Genomic DNA, 27,435 nt, shown 5'->3' with positions numbered 1-27,435 from the left:
AGCAGCTTCAGATGACACGGATGATACATTCAGGAAATACTTATTCCTGCATATTTTTGAAAGCATAGGAACAAAGAATGAAATATAGTTTTCCACAAGAGAATTGTCTTCCATTGATTCTTTCAGTAGGAAGCTATATAAAATTTAATTAAGGAAGTATACCAAGTTAAGTTTATTACATAAATGGATATATTTTGAAAATACACATTATTTGTCATAGGGCCTAGTTCCTGTCTGTAGTTAAAGTGCTTTGAGTGATCATCTATGAAGTTGCACAGAAATTATGCGTTGCTGCAGGGCCCATCCCAAATCTTTTGTTAGTTACAGAATTTTGATCAGGAACCAAGACCTGCAGACCTATTAAGCATAACAGCTCATAGTAAACCCATGACTCTCTGAAAATAACATAGCAGAATACATAAGGAACCTAAGGCTACATGATTTCATGCACATGGAGAGGGAAGGCTGTGTGAATTCGCAGATGAATTGGTTTTGCATCATAATCTCTATAATTCATCATAATCTCTATGACGCAGTCAGCTAATTATCTGAAGATGCATCTTCAGTCCTAAGATAACCGGGAAAGAATTTCTATTCCAAAAATTGTTACTGAGAGAGGAAGTCCAATTGTAGTTTTAAGTGAAAAGAGACTTCACGTGTCTGCAATAACTCAATAGAGGGTTTACACGAAGAAAAACTGCAAATGTTACCCTCTTCAAGAATGTGCATAGATGTAAAGAAAATTCTGTTGCCCTGAAATTTCATAATAAAACTTGATTGCTGCGATTTCTATTTAGTCAACTATTGGGGAGAGAAACCCAATCCTTTAGATAGATATTGGAAGAACAAAAATAGGTACTGGACCCTTTGAGATGAAGCTATAGCAGAAAAGTGATATTTGGACATCATGTAAAAGGTTAAGGTAAAGATTGCCCTTGCATATATGTCCTAGTCATTCCCAACTCTAGGTGGTGGTGCTCATCTCAGATTCAAAGCCAAAGAGCCAGTGCTGTCCGAAGATATCTCCATGGTCATATGGCTGGCATGACTAAATGCTAAAGGCACACAGAACACTGTTACCTTCCCACCAAAGTGGTCCCTATTTTTCTACTTGCAATTTTTATGTGCTTTCAAACTGCTAGTGTGGCAGAAGCTGGGACAAGTAACGGGAGCTCATTCCGTTATGTGATGCTAGGGATTTGAACTGTCAAACTGCTGATCTTTCTGATCAACAAGCTCAGCGTCTTAGCCACTGAGCCATCGCATCCCTGGACATCATAAGCATGAAGTAATTTCTCAACTAAATTGAGAAAGGTACAATGGTACCTACAAAACAATGGTAATAGGAGGAGGAAGGTGTGTTGAATATGTGTGTTGGGTTCTTTGTAGAAATAATAAAGGTGGGATACAAATAAACAAACAATATAATGTCTTGACCCAGACATAGACATCAATTCTGGAATAAAAGAGGTATTTGGATGAAGTACTATTTTATTTCTATTAAAAAATAGTGAAGGGAGAATTACAAAAGGAACATTACTAACTCCTCTTTAAGCCAACATTACTGTGACTCAAAATGCCATCCTACAGGACAATTGATGAAAAGGAATGATAGCCATTGACTCAAAAGGTTTTACCATCAACATGAAGAGAATGAAAGATAGATTCTAGGCATGGACTAATGGAATCACTGGCAGATACAGGCAAGTAAGGCTTTTCATGAAGTGCTTTTCCAGTTAATTAGAAAAAAGGGGATACAATCCTGAAAGAGAAAAAGAAAAGATGGCTACAAGCTGTACTCTTATGGGAGACAGCCCCAAGTGTAAAAGGAATGCCAAAATATGATGAACTGGATTATTCAAAGTAATTTCTGCAACAATTTTCATTATGGTAAAAATTTCCAAAAGATTTTCTACTTAGAGAATAGGAAGCCATCAGGGATAGTTTCTGAGAAACCCAGAGGACCTCTTCTGTCTTGATTTTGAATGAGATGGAAAAAAATCCTCCAAACTGTAAGATGGTGTGAATCAAAAATTGAGGTTTGAGCTCCTGCTTATTGAACTATCAGGATAATTCAGAAGATAGTGACCAAGAGGCAGCATAGGAAAATTTAGTTGTCAAAACTAGAATTCAATTGGTCAAAATCCTATAATATTTTCAAGATTCTGATCAGAAAGAGATCACTGGAAGAGAATATGGAAGTAACTTCTTCCAAGAAAACAGAAAGGTGCAACCTTAGAGACTAGGTATTTATTCTGACTTTTCTACATAAACTTTGGGATTGACCTGAGATGAAAAAATACTGATCTTGAGTGGCTCATGATCAACGAGGATGCTGTCATTTTCAAGCATATTGATAGGAATAATATAGAATGCAAGATCACTAGTGTCATATCTACAGTGTAAGATATAAAAGTAGGATGGGCCTTGTTCCACTTGTATGGTTTTTATTTGCATTCATAGCATTACTTGATACCATTTGTACTGAAGAAAGCCTAAAAAAACCTCAAATTGTTTCCGAACTGTTAAAGACAGTGAACTTACATTCAAACATTGATATACCCCAAACTCTCTAGTACGATCTATGTATTTTAGATGCAAAAAGATTAGAGATGAGCTTCCAGCTCTAAGATCAGGTCAGTGTTGAGAACATCAAGGAAGGACATGTGAAAGTTACACATTTGGTGAGATACTCTAACCAGCTACCACTGCATGGACTTTTTGATGGAAGGAGAAGGACAAGAGAAGGAGATGTTGGACATGCTAAGCAAAGAGGACAGTATAAAAGTACCACATCTCTGAGCAAATCCAAAATGGGTGTAATAAATGACTGAAGTCATGACTGTCATTTGGCTCAATAGCTAAAGTCCAGGTTCTGGTCCTTATTTTGCTACAAATATCTTGCATTCTGGAGACTATAGCTTGTATAACTGTTTCCTTGATAGCAGAGATAATCTATGAGAGGAGAAGGGATGAGTTTTTTTAGTTTTCTTTTTATAGCTAAATCCTGATTCTATAAAAGGAGGAACATATGAAAGGTGCTGTGAGAAAGCTTATACAACTATGAATGAATTAACAATTGAGTGTTATGGCATTCTAGGGCACTACAGCAAACTCACAGGGATACCATGGGATATTTTAAAGTTTGAGTGAAACACAGCGGTATTCAAAATGTGGTAGTCACCATACAAACTACTAGCTCAAGATTGCTATAGTTTTGGCATACAGGTACACTGTGAAAAAAATTGAGACACTAATGATGTTGTGATCTGAGAAAGTTAGAGAACCTCTAAAGTAAAGGTTGGAATCAAAACATACAAGCCATGACGGTTCTAAAGAGCAGGGAGTTCATGAGTATACTAACTTTGAATTCAACACATTGAAATGAAGGTGGATGAGAGTTTTGAATTATGACTGATAAGCTACAATAATGCAGAACTGATTTGCAGTTTGCTCAGTAAAGGCCAGTGCAAACAAAGCTTTCAAATTCCAGAATTCTGAAGGGATAAAGGTTGAAGGAGGAAACAGCTCTATAGATCTTTCATTTTGTGTGTGGCAATGCTCACTGAATTACGCACATTCTAAAGATGGTAATTAATTTTATGAAATGTTTTACAAAAAATCATATAATTGTCCAAAAATGACTCTGTAAAGAACAAAAATATGACTTTATAAGTTTAAAAAGGTGCCCAATTCAAATCAATTTCTAAAGTCATGCTCATTTTTTTTAAGTACAAACAAAACTTTACAATTATTTTATCCCGATAAATTGGCATTCTTTGGAGGGTTAAGGTCCATTTTCTCACAACATTCGATATTGGGTAAACACCTTGGAACCGAAAGTACATTTTCAAGAATTCTATTCAATGGCAACAGTTGTTCACAGTAACTTTCTGCTGAACTTTTAGCCCCATAAGGTTAGCATTCAGGAAGCTCAGCTGCTATCTAACAAACTTAATTAATCAAAAAGTCATTTCCGAGCAGTAACTATGAGTAAAAGTGCTTCAAGTATGCTAGCAAGCCTACAAGTTAATCAAAATGCTAATGCAGTACAAATTAAAGTTGTGATTAACATTTCACAGTAGCTGCTTAAGTGAATTGATCACACAAATGGGTTAAGCATTAGTCATTTCCTTCAGCACCAACTGGGAAAAAGGTTTGTCATGAGTTTAGGAGGAAGGAGTAATTGTACTTCAGGAGAACCGTATCATCAAACTGTCAGCAAATATATTACCATGCAACAGTTCTTATGGCTATCTGGAGTGTTCAAAAACAAACATGTAAAACAAAATCACAAACACTGGAAATGAATTCTCCATTTGAGGGCAGGTGGAAACGATTCAACTAGTACTATATGGGGACTTAATTTTTTTTCTTTTATCATTTATGTAGTGCTGTAATCAACACAGGCATGCTCAGTTATGTTTATGCTATACTGATAAATATTCATATTTATCTTCCTTTCAAAACAAGTATTAACCTCATCAAATATAAAGTGCTTTGTATAAAGTGAATGGAGGTGCTGACAATAGGGGACATTTTTAAAAAGTTCTATAAAGTTTATCCTGGATAACTTTAACCACAGAGTCTGTAGCATTTCTCAAAACTACATGGATTGACTCCTTCATGTAAATGAAATGCGTGTTACCAAATCAAATTTATTGTGCCCTAAGGCCAGATACAATTGAGTGTCACAAGCACCAACCATCAGGAATCAAATGTAGGTAGTTGGTAGTCCTTGCTTACCAGCTGCTTGTTTAATGACCAGCAATATGACCACACTGAAAAAGGAGATTTATGACCAGTTCTTGAAACTGTGGTCATTGAAGCATCCCTGCAGTCACATAATTACAAGTGTTTAGCAACTGGCATGCATTTACAATGGTCACAGCATCCTATAGTCACGTGACTATGGACCATTTGTAACCTCCACAGCCAGTTCCATACAAAGCAAAATAAATGGGGAAGCCAGCAGGAAGTTGCAAGTTGCAGTCACGTGATATCATGCTTAATAACAACAGCATGATTAGCTAATGATTGTACAAGAACTGACACTGTAAGTTGGGCACGGTCATATGATGTTTTACTTTACAACCCTGTTTTTAGATCTGTTCCAATTGTGGTTGGCGAGTAAGGACTCCTGTAATATCTCAGCATATTCCTTTGTAACTGTTATGCTAGTAAAAGACGAAACATAAACACTGCAGAATCCTGACACTTGGAACTGGAATACTGGAGAGGAAGGTTTTTTTAATAACTGTCATGCCAGCAATGAAGGTGAATATGTGTGTCCCAGGATAATGTTGTAGGATTCAATCTGGGTAGGTCACTAGGACCAGAAGTTTTGTCTTCTGAGCTTTCGGACTTGTGCTGGAGCCCATCTTCAGGGAACTTCTCTTTAGCAGAGTTCTCTACACAGAACACACAGCACACACTGTGCTAAAAAGAAGTTCCTTGAAGATGGGCTCCAGCATGTTTTAGTTTAGTTTATGAACTAAAACATTATCCGTTCCCCACACAAGGAATAGATCAAAGTCCTGGCAGTAGTCCTATAGAAATGTTGTGTATCTGAAGTGGACAGTTTATGCATGGAAACCTGTTCTGTCCCCGCTTCACGGCTTGTAACAAACGGCAAGACAAATAAACTTAAAAGGAACTTTCTTTATCAGTTCTCAGTTCAAACTGGCTTCGAGCCCAAAAATAACATAAATAAACTCTCAGACTAGATAACAGAATACAAAACAAAACTCTTACAAGCAATGCACTTCTTCCAAAGTCTCTACGAATCAGGGTTACAGAAGTCAAATCACTTTTCCAAGTGTACATCAAAGAAACCACGATCAAGGATCAAGGAACGCACGAAGGAACGTTGACTCCTGCGACTAGGGCGTGGCAGCATCCGTCCTTTTATCTCCAAACCTGCCCCTAACAAGCCCCAGCTGCATAATGAATCTTGTATCCCGAAAAGACTCACAGCAGACATCTGCTGAGTCACAACAGAAACCTATCAGCATCCCTGAATCAAGATTGTTCTGTGAGGAAAGATAGGCTAAAGTTCCTTCAAGTTGATGTCCAGGACTGATAAATATCATCAAAAATGTTTAGTTGCTATTATTGCTGCCAAGAGAGACCTATCATTTATAGAAAGCAAAGATTCATACGCTTCTGTCCCAAATACAGTATATAGCTTTGTATCGTTTTCTCAACAAATAAATAAGTGTAAAGATTTTGATTCATTTAATTAATTGGGTTTTCTTTATATAATTTTAGAACTTTAGGTCTAAAATATGACCTAAAACAGATCATGTTTTAGGTCATATCTATGCAGAAATAATGAACATCCAAAAGAGTTCAAAAAGTAAGTACCTTAATACCACTATATGAGACTATGATTATGAGACAAGAACCATTTCTTATTTTGACACAAAAAACAGATATAGCAATGCAAGGTATGATTACTAGGTACAGAAAAAATTATGGCCGTAACTCTGTACTCAAAGAACCGCATAGATATTCTGCTGAAATGTGCTTAACATATACAGGGTAAATACTTTTCAAAGGATTAAGGCTGAATATCATAAGAGTAGCCTTATGTCACTGAAGTAATCATGAAAAAAATCGCTTCTGTTTTGGTAATCATATTTAATCAGTATTAGGTGGAACTGTATCTTATCAACTCTGAAGGGAAAGAAATACATAATGATCTTGGCTTAAAAATTGATAAAGGCTTATCAAATTCCTATTTAACTTTTGACCTTTATTTCAAATCATTACATATATTGTTCAGAAACAGGCAGTGAGAACCTGCACTGACATAAACAGTACAGAGGTAATGTTATAAATGTATATACACTAAAATGATTTTTAGTAATTATGGTGCATAGTAATTATCCGAGGCCTGTATATTTTGAGCATTTATAAACACGTATGCATATTGCCAAAATATCATATTATCAAGTCAATATATTTTGTTTGAATAAAATAGGCAACATATTTTGTTAATAATATCAACAATTCGGGCACATTTTCAAATCTAGATTTTGGCAGTCATAAATACCAAACTAGACAATTAAGCATAAAGAATTAACTGTACCTGACATATTCTGATTGACTGGTCTAACACCGTCTTGGTATCAGTGACATAATCTGGACATGGAAGCACGGCACGTTCAAAGTGGGCTTGCAATAGAAGATGACATTTGGTGTGTGAGCTGTCAAAAGAATGTGGGTTGACTTCAATGGGGAGACATTTGGCCAGTTCGCTATTCATTTGATCTTCATTGTGCCTCACTGGGAGGTCTGTGTATTCTTCAGCATCCTGAAAGAGAAAGAGAGAAAGAGAGAGAGAGGTGGGGGGGAAACGAACATTAGCGTAAAAAAATTGGAAAGAACTGGGATATAGACAACTAGGAGCTTCCTTTGGCAAATTTTACCCAAGCCCCTAATAAAACCACTTACGAGAAATATGGACCACAGTTGGAAGTACAGTTTGGAAAAAAGTTACCCAAGTGTTCCTAAAGCTTTCAGATTTATTCTCATCCACAAGCACAAGAAGCACTAGAAAAAGGCTGGATTACATTTACAATATAGTAATGTTTTTGGCAAAATTTCAAATCCTTTCCAGAAAAAAATGCTCTCTCAGTTGTAAATTTGGCCAACTGCAGATTAATTAAAGTTAACTGTGTGAAAGCTGCGTATGAGAATTAATTGTAATACGTTTTACTTGTGTTCACATGGTTACTGTACAATAAAATATTCCTTTTAATTGACAGATAAAGCCTCAAGACAAGAGGATAAAAAACTTGAATAATAATTCAGAAAACCCTAGAAATAATACCTAAGCAACCTCTAAAAATGTCATGGGCTTTGAACAGTTTTTTTTTTAAAGGACAGACTGCAGACAACTGCTACCTAATCCGTGATGTCTTTTCCATTCTTTTGTGAAAACTGTGGTCATTTATTTTCTGAACCAAAGGGTCAGTGCCATCTTAAGCCCTATAGAATTCTTCATGTTTGCTTCACTCTTATTTAAACCACATCCCTTAACAATATTTTAAGGGATATTTACCAAGGAGATTTTTCTTTTTGGGGCTTGGTAGCTCTAGCCATGAGACAGACTAAGGGGTGGGATCAGCAGAATGGCTGCAGCTGAGCAGGTATTTCTGGAAAACAGAAAAAGTCTCCTTTCTCCCCTTTAAACAACCTGTTTTATTTACTTCCAAAATACTCCTCTGGTTTCAAACACTTTGCCTACTTCATTTCCTATGAGTTTGTGATGGATGATTGTAAGTGAAGTTCATTTTCTTATCTACATCATGTAAGTAATTAAAGGAAATTGAGAATGAGCACTGGAGCTTTTATGCATCTGGGAACGAAGCTGAATGTAGGGCACCAAGGTCAGCCTAGTCCATTATATTTTTATGTGACAGGCTGGTCTGCTTGCCCTGTCCCTGTTTGCTTAGCATAGGCAGGACAGGCTACTAACTGCAAATCTGTGCTTCTGATTTGCCCAGCTGTCCTTGAATAAAGACATCTTCCACTGCAAATGTGAAATGGCAGTGATTGACAACTCTATGATGAACTCAGCTTGTAACCCCCTGCTACTGTTTTCAGATTGCAGGAAGACAGGCGGAATAAAGAAACATCCTTCATAATCAAATCAAAGTGGCCTTGCTGTTCACTCAGGTTTTTTTCTGCACTCATTTCCCTTTTTAGCACAAATCTGCCATGCAAGTTCCACAGACTACACAATGCCAATTTATGAACAACAAAAACAAGAGCCTGGCAGAACCACTTTAAAAAGACTGTTCAAAATTGGAGAACGGGTACATCAATAAGAACATTAAGAATGCCAAATGAACTGTTCCTTCATTTCCATTAAGTGTCAGTAAGAAGCTGAATGAATTTGGAAATTCAACAGGAGCTGATAGTAAAAGTGTATCTGCTGACATAGAAGGCATAAAATCACACAAGATTTGGAAGCTTTCTGATAGAAGCATAGAACTTCTTTCCTGGATTTCCTTTTGGCCAAGAGGAAATAATGAGGAAGAAAAGTGAAACAGCTGAAAAAAAATGTCCCCAACAGTTTTTGGTTGCACTGGTACAAATATTTATTCCGATTCCTCTCAACCCTTTCCCCCTTTCGTTTTTTACAGTGAAAATAATAAAAATAATAATAATCAGGATTTTGTAACCAAACAGCAATTTCAAAAATATATGCTGTAGCACTTCTTGGAAAGAGAGCTACAACAGGCCATAAAATGTATTCCTTTCTAAATTGTCAAGAACAAAAGTAACACTGGAAGCATGAACTAACATCATGCAGCCTTAAAATAGAACTGAGTCTGTGTCTACATTTCAGTTATCATTCTACATTTGAATAGTCAATGGCTATTCAGTTCTCAGACTGAGGATTTTCACAACTGTTAGCAATTACAAGTTTTTATTTGCATTTAAATCTACTCAGATCTCCCAAAATGATGGAAGATCATATTTATTGATTTTAGGGTATCACAAGATGTGGTCCTTTTATACTTTCATACAATTTTGTGTCAAAGATAAAATTAGAAGCACTTTGCATTTTTATTCATTCATTTACCCTTTTGCCTAAAAATGAGTTTCAAATCCATAAACTTCTGTTGTATTATTGAAGTTTTCACTAAAGCCTAAAAAACATTTATTCTGAGTTTTCTCTTGCCTTACCTAGCAGTTCAAAATCAATGGTTCCAAAGAGTGGAAATAATGATATAGATTTGTTTTGTTCAGGAAATATTGGTACCATTATTATAAAAAAGCTACAGCTGGTCTCTGATAAGATCTAAAGGCCCACCTTAAATTCCCAATTTAAAACTAATTTTGAATTACTGCCACCTAAATGTTAATCAGTCACATATAGAGTATCAAGTGAAAATTCACAAAAACAGATATACCAAGGGGTAGGACCCAAAAGTCTTAAAATACATAGTTTACTACCAGAAGAGCTTGGGAAAATAATAGCTTGAAATTACCGTGGCACGACAAAACTGTGGTCCACTAAAGCGCGCCCGATTAAACCGCGTCGCTGACGTCATCATCAGCGCGACAACAGCGACCACGGATAAAAAAGGGCGCTTTAAAAAGCGCTTTGAAAGCAAGCCGATTCAAGTTAAGGTAAGGGTTAGGTTTAGGTTTAGGTTTAGGGTTAGGTTAAGGGTTAGGGTTAGGTTAAGGGTTAGGTTTAGCATTAGGTTAAGGGTTAGGTTTAGGGTTAGGTTTAGGGTTAGGTTTAGGGGGGTTAGGTTTAGGGGTTAATTTTAGCTTTATTGTTCACAGCGTGCTTTTTTCGTCGCACTGTGATGACGTCAGGTACGCGGTTTCGTCGAGCGCGCTTTAGTCGAACGCGGTTTTGTGGTGGAACCGAAATTACAGCAATTTTCCATTCAATTAATATTATTTGTAAGTTCCTTTTATTTCATCAATGTTATTCTCTCATCCAAATTATTTTAAGCATAAAATTACTTTACTCCAATGTAGATTTATACTGTATACCAGTTCCTAGATTTATTAAAAAAACAAGCATGCTCTATTTTAGCAACATATTTTATAGTGATTTAAAGCTGCAGGCACTAAGTCTTCTATATAATAAGACTAACATCTAGCCAGCCTGTATAATATTATGCAGCACAATCACAATCTGGTGCAAAATAACTAAGGACCAAGTGCCATCAAAGTCAGTAATACTCCTAAGCAAATATACATTGGATAGAGTTGTGAGCTGTGGAATAGCTTGACCAATGCAGGTGACAAAAGAAAGGCTTATTTATGTTAAAACTTAAGTTCAACCATGAGAAATAGCAAAGCCTTTAAAGTTAATGAGTTGTAGACTTCTCAGGCCAAACTGATTAATTTGTAACACAAAGAGTCTTAAACTAAACCAAACCAAACCAATTCAGCTTCTCACATTCCCTGAGCTTGTAAAGGCAACTGTGCTCTTTATCAACACTATACTGGGAAGCTTGTTTAATGTGGAATTTGAGGCACCAGTAATATATTATGTAAATTTAGCACTGCAGATTGGCTTTTACGACAATATTTAAAAGGTGATATACATATATGTATGTGTTCATCAATTATTTTCTTATATACGTTTTTCTCATTTGCATCATCTTTCATTTCATCATTCTGGCAAGTATTCTTTGTATTAGCATACATCCATACCTCTATGATAGTCTGTAACATAATTTTCTTTTCACTCTGTCCAAGCAATTTCCCTATCCTCTTATATAAACTTTTCATTCAGTCTATGGAAATATTAATTTATCTTCTAAAACTTTTTTGGTGAGAACCTGCACTTTCTTTTCCTGTATTCTATTTTAGTTCAACAGAGCCTAGTGCTTTTTCTCATGTTATTTAACATTTACATGAACTGTTTATCCATCAGGTTGGAGTGAAGTACTGTGTTTCCACAAAAATAAGACAGGGTCTTATTTTCTTTTGACCCCCCCTCCCCAATAAGCTTTAGCCTTATTTTCGGGGAGGTCTTATTATTTTTGAGGTGCTGGAGGTGGTGACATGGTTACCTGTTGTGGCCTAGCAGGAGCCATTGGAGCTGCCACCAGACTCTGACAGCGAGGGGCCCTATGAGTCGGCTCTGGAAGATGTGGGGGACCCTGGACAGGGTTCCGACTCCGAGCAGGGCGCAGAGAGGCTGGTTGCCACCAGGAGGCACTTGAGGCCTGACGCCGCAGTGAGAGCCAAAGGGAGCGTGCTCCCGAAGTCAAGCCTTGGAGCAGTGGGGAGGAGACAAGGGAGTGTGATCCTGACGTCATGCATTGGAGCAGTGGGGAGGAGGCAAGGGAGTTGGTCCTGGATGCCCGGCAGTAGAGGGCTAATAGGTGTAAAGAACAGTTATGCAGTTACAGGAGAAAACTGAACTCAGCTGGTGGTAATTAGGCTCCTCTCAAGACTATAAGAGGAATGGCTTTCCACAAGCTCGTCGCAGGAATCAATGTATTTACTAGAGCTGGAGACGTTATCGTGGCTATCTTGGCAGGCTGGATTGCTGCCAAGGTCTAGTCTGTGCTGGATTGCTGCCAAGGTCTAGACTGTGTGTTAATAAATCCTTGAAGTATCTTTGTCTTGGCGTGCTTTGGTGTATGAAGAGGGGGGGGGGTCAGAACAGTTACCTCATGGCTATTGCTGTGTTGCAATATTTTAGGGGAGGGCTTATTTTAGCACATGCGCTGAAAAGTCCAATTGGGCTTATTATCTGGGGAGGTTTTATTTTTGGGGAAACCGGGTATACCTAGCTGTACATCAGTTCTGTAGGAAATAAAGGAGAGGCTTTGGAAGTTCTGAATAGGTGTCTGGAGACTGTGACAATTTGAATGGAGCAAAGCAAGTTCAGACTAAATCTCTCCAAGTCAAATCTGTTGTTTGTTCATAAACACAGCATTCTTAAGAAAATTGGTCCTGGTAATTGCTCTGGCTAGGATAACACTCACCCAATAACACAAATAGTTATTAGCACACTGGTGCCCTACAAAAAAAATCTTGGAAGGCACTTAGAAAATCTGTATTGACAACATTTCCATCTGTCAATTCCAAATGGCCACACTGCTTGGAACCACACATATATTATGTGGATTATTAAAACTTCCTAGGTTCTCTGACTTCCAACAACAATGGGTATGATATAAAATTTAAATTCTAAGTGGCTACTTGACAACTATAATTTGCACCTTGATCACGACTCACCTGACTATTGTAATACACTGGGGCTGCCTCAGAGATGACCTGGAAGCTACAATGGCTGTAAGTTTTGGGAGCAAAGTTACTAGGTCCCCCTCAATTATTCTACATTGCCAATGTAGAATAGTTTTCATTTTAATGTTGCTTCATTGGCTATCAATAAGCTTCCAGACTCAGTTCAAAATGTTACTTATGACCTTTAAAACCCTAAATGGCACAGCACTGATAAATGTCACCTATTGTCTTGCAATGAATGAATCTAGTGAGGTCATCCAGAGAGCGTTTCCTAGAGGTCCCTTATTTTTAAAAAAATCATAGGATAGTAGCCCCCTTCCCAACTTCCTTCTGGAGGTCTCTTCAGTACTAACTTTACTCAGTTTTAGAAAACATTAAAACAACACTGTTCCAATCAGCCTTCAGCTGCGGCTGATTATAGATTGCCATTCCAGATTTTGTTTTTTTGGTTTATTTTTCCAGTTCTAGTCTACTGTTTGCATTGTTTCTATTTTAGCTATTTTGTATTTAGCCATCTTTGGGATTGGGGCAGATTATAAATTATGTATAAATAAATAAAATATTTTAGAAATACAGAAAATAAAAAGTTTGAACAAGGATTTTGGAAGTACCATGGAAATTGGAATAAACAGGAAGAGTAAATAAAGAGCATTATAAATAATGTTTTACAGTCAAAACTGTTTAGCACTCATGAGCAACACGTATAATGGAAGGATGTCTATAATTATAATTAAACAAATCTTTAGATAAAGTTACCTAAATAGCCAGTATTCATATTTCATACACTGTGAATAAAAATGTGCATATATTCCCCCCCCCCTTCATATTTTCCTCACAAGAATAGCAATAGCAGTTAGATTTATATACTGCTTCATAGGGCTTTCAGCCCTCTCTAAGCGGTTTACAGAGTCAGCATATTGCCCCCACAGTCTGGGTCCTCATTTCACCCACCATGGAAGGATGGAAGGCTGAGTCAACCTTGAGCCGGTGAGATTTGAGCCGCTGAACTGCAGATAATAGTCAGCTGAAGTGGCCTGCAGTACTGCACCCTAACCACTGCGCCACCTATGAATTCAGCTGAAAGAGAACGACTAGCCCAAGTTTTCCCAGCCTACTTTTATGCCTATGGGAGGACTAGAACTCACAGTCTCCTGGCTAGAGTTCTAGTTACAGTCTCTTGGTTTCTAAGCTAATTTACTTATTACACGGTACTGAGTTTGATATTGCATTATGCCTCATTTAATCTCATCTCTACATTATGGGGATGATGAAGAAACTGCTATGGGGAGAAAATGTAGAAAGATACACTTCCATCAGTATGAAAGCACATACCTGAATCATCACCCCACAATTAGTGATGCATTAAAGGCATCTCTGTTTTTAGTGTTTCAACCTGTCTTAAGGGAAAGCATCTTAAGGGAAAAAAACCAGAACAATATCAAGTACATTATTTAAAATGACTTTAAAAACACTTACACATATTTCATATGATTTTAAGCATAACAAAGTAGATTAACATAAAATAAAACATTAATATATGTATCTCAATGCTCTTTAATGTCATCTTCTAAAGACAATTGGATATAAAATTAGATGCTTAAGCACGTGTTATGGTCTACTTGCTACCAAAAGTGTTACCCTGGAACACCTGTTTTCTGTAGTTTGTGATAAAGTCAAACTATCAGTATTACGATGTTTTTCAAATTCAATATGCCAATATTTTGGGCCTACTACACAATAGAGCATTCTTCAACTTTACTATCAAATTCATTTGAGTTGAGTTAGGATAGAAAAAAATATCTGAAAATATTGTAACCTAGAGATAGGAGAGAAGTCCATTTATCCTTGTTATTGAGCCAATTCTCATCTTGTTCTCTCATTAAGGAAAAAAATGGGAAAAAGAAATCAATACAGAAACTATGAAGCTTGTACTAAGAAAAAAGCCTGCTACAAGTCTTCTGTTAAGTTTATTTTATCAAAAAAGAAAACAGAGAAACATTTATTGTTCCTTGACTAAGTTACGAGCAAAATGTAACCCCACCGTTCTCTGACTCTAAGGAAAAGGCAACACTTGTAAAGAAATGGATGAAGGCTAGTAAAAATATTTGCCCTGTATTGATTCAGTTTTAAAAACATTTTCTCTAAATTATTTGCTCATTTTTTACGATTTGCTTTTCATAGCTATAAGGTTAAACATATGCATTTTAAAATTTTGCTTCTTTCACCCAGCCATTTAACCTATTGACCACGCACCTATGTGTGTATTAACCACGCACCTATGTGTGTGTGCATCTGTGTGTGGCAGAGGTGGGTTGCTTCCGGTTTGGCCCAGATCGGGCAAATTGGTAGTAGTGGTGGCGGGAGGCTTCGCCCATCTACCCAGATGCTTCTGCGCATGCACAGAAGTGTCAGGTGCAAAAATGCACGCGTGAGCACGCACAAATCGATAGTAAAAAAATTGGCAACCCACCACTGGTATGTGGGGGAATATTCAATTCTTGGGTGGTTTATTAATTATAAGGCTAATATATAAGCCAGCTCTCCCCACCAACATCTACTAGCAAACAGATGGAATTAAGCCAGTCCTAAAATTATAAGTAGCAAACCAAGCAAAAGAAAATGCCTTTATTAAAGTGGCTCCTAACAATATTATAGTTAAACTTACTTTTGTGATATTTATTTTTATACTTTTTATTTTTAGAAGTTTATTTCTACTCCACAAGGTTTGGTTTGTGGTACCAGCTTCATAGGATAAATAGTTTTTAACGTTTTATGAATGCAAATTAATTTTTATTTGTTCAGGCAGACACAGAACTAAGGACACATTTGCTAATGGTTTGAAGAGACAAATGTCTTATTTTTTTCTCTCCTGCTTTGAATATATAGAGTAAAATGTATTGTTGTACATTTTGTACAAAATTTATGCTTGTACATTCAGGATGATTTAAGGATTGGTATTTGTTTGTTTGTTTATTTTTGGCCTGATCAATCAAAGTATGATGTACCAATTCATCTGTCTGGCTATCAAATGTTATAATTTCAGTCCACTTCTCCCTTTCAGGTATGTCAGGGAAACAGTCATGCATTATCTGGAAGTAACACTTCTCTGACCTCATATTTTAAATCTCCATTACCTGCAGTGACCTTGGGAAATAGCTGGAGAAATAACACATTCAGTGCAGAACATATTTTTTAATTATTTCCTTCCAATTTGAAGTGTCATAAAGGAGAATGTGCAGCAGTGAAGTTAAGATATGAACAGGTCTTTCAAATATGAATCTTTATCTTTCTCTTCTTAAAAAATATGAGATTTACTCCTATTTAATGGCTATAGTGAGTTTGCAAACATCCCATAACATTCTAATGATTACTTACAATCCAGCAATTCAAACACTGATTACAATTAGCTTCAAAGTCATACTTAGCTTTAGATTTTAAATAAAATGGAAGTAACTGATTCTTTTAAAATAATAATGCCAAATTTCAGGCAGCCGATAGTCAGCAGAAGTGGCCTCAGTGGTGGGTTTCAAATTTTTTAGAACCTATTCTGTAGGTGTGTCCTGTTTTGTGGGAATGGCTCGGCGGTCATGTGACTGGATGGTCACGTGCAAGTCTTAAAGCTGTCAAATTATAAGACCCTTGCACCCCTAACCTTTTAGAAAAAAAACCCAGGGGTATTTAAACTTGACAGCTTTAAGACTTGTGGACTTCAGCTCCCAGAATTCCTCCTCCAGTCATGTTGCCATAGGAACTCTGGTATTTGAAGTGTGCAAGTCTTAAAGCTGTCAAGTTACAAGACCCTTGCACCCCTAACCCTTTACAAAAAAGCCCCAGGGGTGTTCAAACTTGACACCTTTAAGACTTGTGGACTTCAACTTCTAGAATTCCTCCTTCCCTTGCTCAGCTGCTATCACTGGGGTGCTGCCAGAACAAGTGAGGTCTTGGAAGGGACCTTCCCACCCCCTCCAGAGAGCCCATGCAGGGAGAGAGGAAATGGGTTAGTTTGAATGTGGGTGAGTGGACGGTTTAGTTCCAGTGAGTTCCTCCTTCACTCGTTCAGGCAGGTGGAAAAAGAAAGGAGGCACGCGATAGCCGAGGGTGAAGGAGCTCTCCTTTCTCCACCTGCCTCCTTCACTCGTTCGGGCAGGATAAGAAAGGAAGGAGATGCACAATAAAGCACCCCCACCACCAAGGGTGAAGGCGAGCGCCTTTGCCATTGGCTACTTTCTTTCTCTGCCTGCCTGAACAAGTGAAGGAGGCCACTAAACTGCCTGCTCGCCCGCATTCAAACCAACCCGCTTCCTCTCTCTCAGTATGGGCTCTCTGGAGGACGAGGAGGGAAGGCCTGTGGTATGAGTGAGTGGCGGGGGTCTGGCCAGGGGAGGGACTATTCTGGTACGGGGCCTCCAGAGGCCCTGGTATGCAAACGCATGCTGGATTTCTGGCACCGGTACGCACGTACCATACCACCTGAAACCCACCTCTGAGTGGCCTGCAGTACTGGACTCTAACCACTGTGCCACTGAGGCTCCTCAATGGTATGTGGTGCCTATGTCCAATTTTTAAGGTTTCTATTGAAGGAATTCTTCATTGAATGGATTTTGTATCTCCAAGTATATTTGAATGATACTGATAATGAGACTAGTTTTGTTATCTTCATGGATACCTAACTTGGAAACTGGAAGGCAGTGACCATGGAATCCTTCTGCATCATCTGTTTGTATCGAATCTTGTGTCAATATTATAGTTATTCACATCAGATGGTTTTCAGAAAATAGTGATGGTATCTACTAATTAATCTCTAGGGCTAGGCCACTGATATATACTATCCCTCATGCTATTCAATATTCAATATTGAAGTTCTCAGTATGGTGGTGGCACCCAGATCTACTACTATTTATTATCCAGGTCCAAGAAACAGTTGATAGCTTGAATTTGCCTGAATTTGCTACTGGGCTGAGTGAAGGTGAACAAAATTACATTAAATCCAAACAAGATGGAGACTATGAGTCAATGTGAGGAATATGTTGAGAGAAAGGGTTCCCAGGCCAGACTTTGTAGCTATATGAACACTCGATAACTGCTCAGTTTTAAGGTTGCTCTTCTCTCATAAGCTCACGATGTAATGCTGTTGTTAGCCTCAAGTAACTGTGTTTTCTTTTCCAACAAAAAAAACCCAGCACACAGCACGGAATGCTGGTATCTGTCAGTACAATTTTGTTTGTGGTTTGTGGCTTTCAATAGCTTAGCAGCTTAATGATAAAAATCAATTCTTTTTCAAGTGAGAAACTATTTTAGACATTACTAAAAGGCATTCATAGGATATGGTTCCCTTTTATATTTTAAAACATTAGCATTACTTAAGCAATTTAAAAAAAAATGTATTTATGGATGCCTCTTTTCCATAAGAATATCTGCAGATTGAATTTTAAATAATGTGTACAGTGAGAGGATACATATCCATTGATACCCAAACAAAGCAGACCAATCAAGTACTAATAACCCCTATGCTAGTTAACAACCCCAAAGTTAAGGGTTGCTTGGTTTTCAATTTTACCGTATTAATTTCTTGCATGTATATAAAGGCTTTCAAGAGAATCAAAATCCATGCAAGTTCCATTGTCCCATTAGAATATGTTCTCCAAAATATTAGCACAAGTTCTCAAGCTTGTGGTGCAATGTTACTGTACGAGCGATACTGGGTGTACCTAGATACACCCATGTTACACCTATCCTCTGTGAGCTGCACTGGCTCCCTATTGGTCTCCGAACATGCTTCAAGGTGCTGGTTATTACCTTTAAAGCCCTACATGGACTAGGACCTGGATATCTCCGTGACCGCCTCCTACAACATACCTCCCAGCGCCCAATAAGATTGCACAGGGTGGGGCTTCTCCGTGTGCCTTCGACTACACAATGTATTCTGGAGGCTCCTCGGGGGAGAGCCTTCTCTGTAGCTGCCCCGGCCCTATGGAACGATCTACCCCCTGAGATCCGGACCCTCCCCACTCTCTCAGCCTTCCGAAAGTCTGTTAAGACCTGGCTGTTCCGGCAGGCCTGGGGCTGCTGATCTCTGATTGAGCTTCAGCCCCATTAAGATTGAGTGCATGGTGTGTTTTTTAATCCGCTTTGTTTTGTATTTTTAAAATTCTTTTAATATTTTTAAACTGTTTTTATGTAAGCCGCCTGGAGTCCTTCAGGATTGGGCGGCATACAAATCCATTAAAATTGAAATTGAAATCGTACCACATGTAAAACATGTGGACGTCTGTATGACAATTTCCCCATCCCAAAATTGCTGGCTAATTTTGCTGATTGTTGACTGCCAGCAGTTCAGTTTGATTCTGACCGGCTCAGGGTTGACTCATCCTTCCATCCTTCCGAGGTGGGTAAAACGAGGACCCAAATTGTTGGGGGAAATATGCTGACTCTGTAAACCACTAAGAGAGGGTTGTAAAGCAATGTGAAGCGGTATATAAGTCTAAGTGTTATTTCTATAATGGGAAATTTTCCAAAGATATGTAATGGTTTGAACAGTGAGTTGTATCAGCTAGGATTGCAAGATATTGTATAGATGTAAGTGATCAATGCGTTTGCACAGAGTCTAGGTTTAACTAAGGTGTTTTAATCCCCTTGGATAAGAGTACCCCTCCTATCTAAATAGTGGAGAGTCTTAAGGGATTCTGGCTATGAATTCCTTAAGTGACAATAGCCTTCCAGTATCACTGAGCCAATTCTCATGTTCTAAGACTTCTGGGATAAAAGAGACTGGATCTACAGGGGATATTGAAACTTGAAAGACCATCTCCATAACTAATCCAGCTAACGATTCTTCCTCTGGGCTAGAGTCTTGCTGCTGTTTGAAGCTACTATATAAAGTCATATGATAAAAACATATTTTGCTAAATCTCAGTAGTTTAAAACCAGTCTATTCTTTGGTGACCATAATGGCAGGGACATTGACAGTAGGCTAAATATTGGCTGATGGCTCTATCTTTAAAGAATCCCCACCCTCAACAATAGAAATCCTTACATGTTTATGTAGAAATCTGCTTGAGTTGCTGAGCACTGGACTTTACATGAATGCTATTTCATATGTTGGTGACTGGGGGAAAGAGAACAGAGTGAAAAATGGAAAATTTAACTTGGCTATTTTGTAATAAAGGATACAGTGTGCACATTCAATAAACCTGTGCTCTCTATACTTCGACGCATCTTACATTCCTATTTACTACTTGTAAAATATATTTAATAGATCTGCCAAGAGGAAAGTAACTGAAGAGAGCTACTTTTCCTGCAATTCGAACTAGCAAGAACTTCTATTAAAAACAAAGAAAAATAGAGATTTCAGTACCAGATGTCTGGGAAGATCCCATTTGGATTTGAGCTACTTAAATTTGCAATCATGTATTTATACATCTAACAGAGCTTCTGTTTCCCCTAGAATCTGAAAATTAACTAGCTTTGTAGCATCTTCCTTGATCTGCCACCCGTGCCCTGAGGATTACAGACTCCACCTGAGCTTGTTTTACAAGCATAAGAGAAAAAATTAATCTCTCCTGGCAGCAATCCCACTGGGATACGGATGAATAATGATATCCCTCTCCTGCTGCCCTCTCAGTCCACTAGAAAACCACTCTAACTCAGCAACATGGAAAATGCTGAAACCATTCCAGCTGTGGATTAGCAGCCAGTCAAGCATCCATCTGCTCTGTGTGAGAGAAGGTGAACATGCATTCTTACAGCTTACATAGCATTCAACAGTAACATCTTTTAGAACCCCAGTTAATGAAATGATAAAAAAAAAATCTGAAAGAATTAAGAAATATTCCCTATTTTCTACAGTAGCACACTATTTTAAATAGCATCAATTTATCTGTATCTCTGTAAGACCTAAACTACAAACATTTTCCTTCTGTCTTATGGACTGGATAGCCCACCTGCTGTTTACATTCTGAACATCAGATCAAATATTAGAAATAGAATGCAATGCAAGAGAAATTAAGTCCTATAGATCATTTCCTAAATACATAATTTTTCATTTGACTGTCTTAAATGACGGTGTTGACATACATTAATTGGAGAGATAAATACTTAAAAAGAAAAAAAAACATTGGCAGAGGCAACTCACATTTTTTTTTTACATAAACCACATTTTTCTCTAAGCAATTAGGAGTTTAGTCTCATCCATTTTTTTCACTCATACTTCAAAATTTGCCCTTCTATTTCTTGTAACAAATCTTGGACTATATCCCCTCCTTCTTATAGTGGTCAACCCAAATTAGAACCACTATTTAAAGATATGTTACCTTTATTTAAAATTATATGCTGCCAAACTCCAATGATTGGAGACAGCTACAGACAAACATAAATAAAGTACCATATACAAAGAGTGAAGATGGAAAGAGCAACAAAAAAAACCCAACAGGAACAAAATAAACAAATCCACATAATCCGAAGGGAAGGGGGCCTGCTCACTCTTGCTAAAGGCCTGGGTGAAGGCCTTCAAAACCCTTTCAAACAACAGCAGGTGGGGGCTGCCTAGATCTTGGAGGGAACTTTATTCCAGAAGGCAGGTACTGCTACAGAGAAGGTATTGTATTGTATTGTATTTTATTATTTGTATGCCGCCCTTCTCCGGGAGGACTCAGGGCGGCGAACAATTCAAGGGGGAAAAAGGGGAACATAAAAAGACAAAATACAAATAATAAAAGTAGACAACAGTCACACAACCATACATGTCGAGAGGGGAAGGAACTCATCACCCCCAGGCCTGCCGGCAAAGCCAGGTTTTGACGGCTTTTCGGAAGGCCTGGAGAGAGGTGAGGGTCCGAATCCCTGTGGGGAGTTCATTCCAGAGGGCCGGAGCTGCCACAGAGAAGGCCCTCCCCCGGGTAGTAGCCAGGTGGCATTAGCTGTAGATGGCACCCGGAGGAGGCCAACCCTGTGAGATCTAATGGGTCTGTGGGAGGTAATTGGCAGCAGGCGGTCTCTCAAGTACCCAGATCCAATACCAAGAAGGGCTTTATAAGTTACGACTAGCACCTTGAAGCGTATCCGGAGACTGATCAGTAACCAGTGCAGCTCGCGGAGGATAGGTGTAACGTGGGTATACCGAGGTGCACCCACAATCGCTCGCGCGGCTGCGTTCTGGACGAGTTGAAGTCTCCGAATATTCTTCAAGGGCTGCCCCATGTAGAGCGCATTGCAGAGGTGTGCTTGCTGCAGAGGTCGTGGTAGATGGTATTGTTTAATCAAAAGAATCCAGAGTATGCCAACTCCGATGTGATTCAATTGGCTGGGCAGATATTATGGAAAACATGCTATCCCTCAAGTAACCAGGCCCTAGGCCATTTAGGACTTTATAGGTAACAACCAGCACCTTGAATTACACCTGGAAGCAAACTGGCAAGCAGTAAAGCTAACAAAATAGATGTGACACAGCACACTGAGGCACACACATTTGAAGCTTATGTTGCTGCATTCTCAGCCACCTGAAGCTTCCAAGTAGTCTTCAAAGACAGTCATATATACAGTATGTTGCAGTAGTCAGTAGTCCTTAAAGACATTTAAAGACTATATCAGGACAGAAATCTTGGTACTATAGTTGCATAGACACAAGAGGAAAGGACAAATGGATAGAGTTTTCATGGCAGAATATGATTTAGATGTGTGTTTTCCTCTGAACAAGCAGAAAGAGATATAAAGTGATAAGTAACACATAATGTTATAACACATTGCATTTTCAAGAGAGTACGGAAAGACAACCATGAAGTTAATAAATGGATCAAAGAAAAACAAATGGCTACTATTACTGAGATGGCTGAAAAGAATGGAAGCACATTATCTTTCTGACAGAAAAACAAAAATAAAGACTTGTAATGGAAGTAGGGGCAGAATCTGCCTTAGTAGGACAGATGCAGGGACGTGCAGTCAGGGGAGGCAGTGGAGGCAGGGCCTCACCACTGTCATCATGAAAAGAAAAAAAAAATGTAAAAGGAAAAAGGCTGAGCTAGTTGCTGCCAGAGTCACCGTGGATGACTCTGCTTAGTGCTTAACTGTTTAAAAAAGCCTCTAAAAAAGCGCCCTCTACAGGAGGCAGGAGAACGACATGCCTCATCTAGTCTGACTTTATGATCACTCGAGCAGAGTTAAGCAAGGGTTAAAAGCCAAACAATTCCTGACGTAGATGAGGCACGTCGTTCTCCTGCCTCCTGTAGAGGGCGTTTTTTAAGAGGCTTTTTTAAACAGTTAAGCAGAGTCATCCATGGTGACTCTGGCAGCAACTAGCCCAGCCTGACCTCAGCTCTTGCCTTTTTTCTTTTACATTTTTTTTTCTTTTCATGATGGCAGGCAAGAGCAGAGTTGAAATCCTCTCTGAAACAGCTGGAAAAGGTACGTTTGGGTCTGAGGGAGGGGGAGGAATTCAAACTTCATCCTCCTGGTGCAACTTTGTGTGTGTGTGTGTGTATGTTTGTTTTAGAGAGAGTTTGTTTGAATGAAGAGAGGGAAGGGGGTAGGAGAGGCAGGGAGGGCAGCCCGCCCTACCCAGCAGGAGGGGTGTCGCCTCCGGCTTCAGTCCATCCTGTGGCGCTTGCAGCCCCCACCAGCTCCTCCCAGACTCGGCGCCGCAGAGAGAGAGGCCGGCCAGGTTGCCCGGGTGGCGGCAGAGGTTCCCACCAGCATTTTGATGATATCTTACCTATACATTTCCATCATTATCCATCTACAGTATGTGATGCTATTAAGGTTTTTCCTAGTGCCTAGAATCATTGAAAATCAGGATAGGGAAAAGGAACTTTTAGTTTAACCCTATAAATCCCTATATTGCACAGAACCAGGTTATCTCTGAAACTCCCTAATGATTTCTTTGGGTCCCACCAATATAGTAAGGTAAGTATGATCCAGGCCTCTGCAGTGAAACAACGTCATCTACGTAGCAAGTGCTAGGAAGGATGCCATCTTTGCTGTGGAACCTGCCCTATGGAAGGGCACATGCCCTTGTGATCCTGACAACTGTTTGCATTCCGGAAAATCTTAAAGATCAGAAGTGTTGGCTGGTTGTTAACTGGGCACACTCATATGAGATTATAATTGTGCTATTATTTCTAGGGGCTTGTGTGATGTTATAATATAGTATTGTTTTTTAATGAACTGTGGTATTTTTATATTTTGATTTTGAGCTGCCTAAAGTAACTAGGTGAGATAAGCAACCATAACATTTATAAATAAATAAACAATCACATTACCTTTAGTTGCAATTAATAATCTTTCGGTATTGACTGGTTCTTTATGATTTACTCCATCTCACGTCACTGTGATTGTTAGGCTAATCCTAATACATAGCATATTAATTTATAGGCTATGCTTAGATGTCAGGATTCCAGAAGACTATGAGGTAAGTATAACACCTATTTTTATGGCTAAACGTTAGATTTAAATGCCAGCTATGAAGTGCTCCAAGGGATCTAATTAGTATAGTATGCAGCCTGTTTTACAGACTGTCCCCATGATGAAAAGGTGGACATTATATTCTGGGCTGAAAAAAGCATTCGATTATAATCAATTGCATGTATATTTGAGGGTGTGTTCGGTTTTTTAACCGTTATCTTTATGTGTGAGTTTTAGGGTTAGAATTATGTGTTAAACTTAGTACATCATTGCCCAGGTGCCATATTAACTTATTCCGGCTGTACAATAGCGAGATCACAAAAAAAATCATATTATATTACTTATACGGAGACCATTTCAGTTTTGGTTTTGTATTATTATTTTTTATTTTGCTGGATTGCTGGGTGTTATTGCACCCCTATTTTAATTTGACTTCCTTAAATGAATCAACATTTAAACTGCATCCAACTTTTAAGTTTCTTTATGAACTATATTTTTTTCCTATGAAATATGGCATAGAATTACTAAAATAAATTCCAAAAAAACCCCAGTTATGCTCTATTTCTTGTAATTATTTTTCTTTTGCAGCTTTTTAAAACAGAAATGATTAAATATTATCAGTAATCATATAATAGTAACAGTCAAAAAGAAGAGAGATATGTAACTGCTTTTTTCTAGACCTGGATCGCTAGGAGTGATAAAAAGATATTGCGTCTGTTTGTGTGTGTGTGTGTGTACACATTCTTCTGAACTTGGTTTTCCTCTCTACATTTTCTCCCATCATTGCACTGCATAAAAATACGATATGGCATACTAAGTCAGCAATGAGTGGTGGGCACTGTCATCTTGATTTACCTACTGATTGTGCTTTGTTGGAATGGCTGAGAGCAACAGGTGGTTTTAGTTTAAAGTTTGCTTTAGAACTTCGGGGGTGGGGGAATATGAAGGAATTACTTACGTCTGGGGAGACACTGAGAACTTAGGTCACGCAAACCATGGAATGTATGCACAAGAAAAAAAAATTCAGAATGCCACTAGGTCCTAGAAAAAATAACTGCAGCTCACAAAACAATTTCACCCACTTACGTGTATTATGGAAAATCAAAACAAATGTATTCCTGTGTCAGTGTTAATTTGCAATTTCTTGCTAAAGGCTCTGCCATAAATCAAGTTAAGTTGCAAAAAGAAGTTTTAAGCAGAATTCACAGTTCTAGATGCCCCACTATTAAGTACACAGGCACAAACAGCTTTTACCAACCTGGTAATTTCTAATGCATAGGGATTGAAGTTGTCGGAGGGAGCCAGGTTGGGAAAGAGTGAAAAAAAGGCAGTCATGGTTATTTATGTGACTGCTGGAAAAGAGAAGAGAATAAAGAAAAGTCTGATGGACTTAAAGGAGACTTTAACTTATTGGAGTGAGGCAGGTTCCCTGCGTAAGAAGAATGCAAGTAAACTGTGACATATTATTGAGATAATCTCAAATCTGTTTTATCTTGCCTGTATAATAATTGAAAGTACTTTTCAGAAATTTACAACTTTTAACACTGATAGCGTGATGTTACTTTTCCTATTTTAAGCTATGTATTATGAGCATTAACTTACTTTATCTTAGCTACATTTGATGTTTTACCCTGTAAATTCCTTTATGGTAAAGCCTAGGGATAGGTTTTGTCCCTATGCAAGGCAGCAAACAACTGGGATTATATTTCCATGACAATTCTGATATTGACAGAAGTCTCGTATTAGGGTTGTAGGGTGCTTTAGATTCAGAGTGGAAAAGGTCTGTTGAAGTGAATGGGGGCATGAATGCAGATCCTCTCTGCATCTCTTAAAACAACTGTCTCTTTCCCAGGATTATGTAGCTGCCCCATGATACCAGGAAAGGAGGCGGTTGCTTTAAAGAGTTGAGGATGAACATCCATTTATGTCCCTTTTTGCTCTGAAGAATTTTTTAAAAACTCAGTTCTAAAATACTTAAAAGCCTTATCAAATATATTTCCTTCTTTCTCACCTGACTGCAGAGAAAATTAAAGAAGAGCCTGCACATTTATTTTACTGGTTTCCTATTCAGTCAATTCTCAGTAAGATATGGTACAAAAAGTCATTTTTTTCATCCCACTGTCAAAACTGCCACTAGTTGTACCATAAAATAATTCTTTTAAGAAAGTAATGAGCAGGCACCAGTTATATAGGTTGTAAAATCAGTTTAAATGTTTACTAATACTCTTGCAAGCCCTTAAAGAAAATTAAGTTTATTGTATTACTACTGTAGTGTAACCTCAAATAAAGGGGAATGCTCTGCAATAGAAATGCAATTGTTGATCAAATAAATTCTATTATGTAGAATATTTCATGTTCACTAAGTAAGTGGGGGTGAACAATGCTGTTTGGTTTGTCATCCCTACATGTGTGGTGGAAGTGGAATGTATTCTGAATTTGGGGGGGGGGATGTTACAGAGGGCAAAGAACCTCTCCCTCCTGTGACTCGAAGCTACATTCCACATTCTATATTTTCAGGTTCATATCTAATCTCAATACAGGGAAATAAAATGGTCGTTTCCCTTTAAACTGTTGCCTAATTAAATCCTCAACTTGCTTTTTCAAATCAAGATAATTTAAAATGCTGCTTGAAAGACCAACTTTTCCAGTAACCATCTTTTTCTGAACTCTAATGAAGGAGATAAAAAGATAGATGAAATCATCTAATGAAAATATACACTTATATTCTCTTGGGACGTACTCTCAAAATGGCCTTTTCCTATTACTCCTAAACCCTCCAGAACTGATTGGAAAACCAAAATGAGTTCGAAACAGAAGACTTTCCAAATTTGGACTCTTCTCTGCTGCTCAGGATTGTGCCCAACTACTGTATATCAGTCTTCCAATGAAAACAAGCATCCCCTTTCAGTTTTCCAACAGTCTCAACTATTTTCCTATGAATCCTCTCTAAATCCATAATGAATAGCTAAGAGACCTCTCCAAGTAAATAGGGAAGATATACAGGAGATACAGAAATGAAAAGGAACACTGTAAAGTCTCAATATATCTGTGCCTGAAATAAATACAAACACAATATACTGATAAACTGATGATAAACTCTTGAAAGTAGTTATAAGAATATTCCACAGAATAGAAGACTCTTCCAGACAGAAGGATATATGAGAAAGATTTCAATAATTCCAGATTGTACCTAAAATAATACAGCATGTAGCAAAATTTTGTCTAGCATCATGTTATAAGGAACAGCTAAATATAAAATGAGTTAAGAGTTATTGGATGTAGAATATTATAGTGACTGCT

The 27,435-nt window shown here is 38.1% G+C and overlaps 1 protein-coding gene across 1 annotated transcript in view; it reads right to left on the bottom strand.

The window, feature by feature from the left end:
• The window catches only part of ASCC3 (activating signal cointegrator 1 complex subunit 3), a 223,966-nt gene that overhangs the window by 15,707 nt on the left and 180,824 nt on the right, over positions 1-27,435 (bottom strand). The window contains exon 37 of the mRNA XM_087718718.1: positions 7,094-7,318. Coding sequence (XP_087574844.1) covers positions 7,094-7,318 — 225 coding nt within the window. The remainder of the gene's footprint in view (positions 1-7,093; positions 7,319-27,435) is intronic.

The sequence above is a fragment of the Thamnophis sirtalis genome, unplaced genomic scaffold (genome assembly GCF_051295495.1).
Source record: "Thamnophis sirtalis isolate CommonGarterSnake01/CBP01778 unplaced genomic scaffold, rThaSir2_p1.2 scaffold_6, whole genome shotgun sequence".
Lineage (NCBI taxonomy): Eukaryota > Metazoa > Chordata > Lepidosauria > Squamata > Natricidae > Thamnophis > Thamnophis sirtalis.
This window is presented reverse-complemented; position numbering and strand designations above follow the sequence as displayed.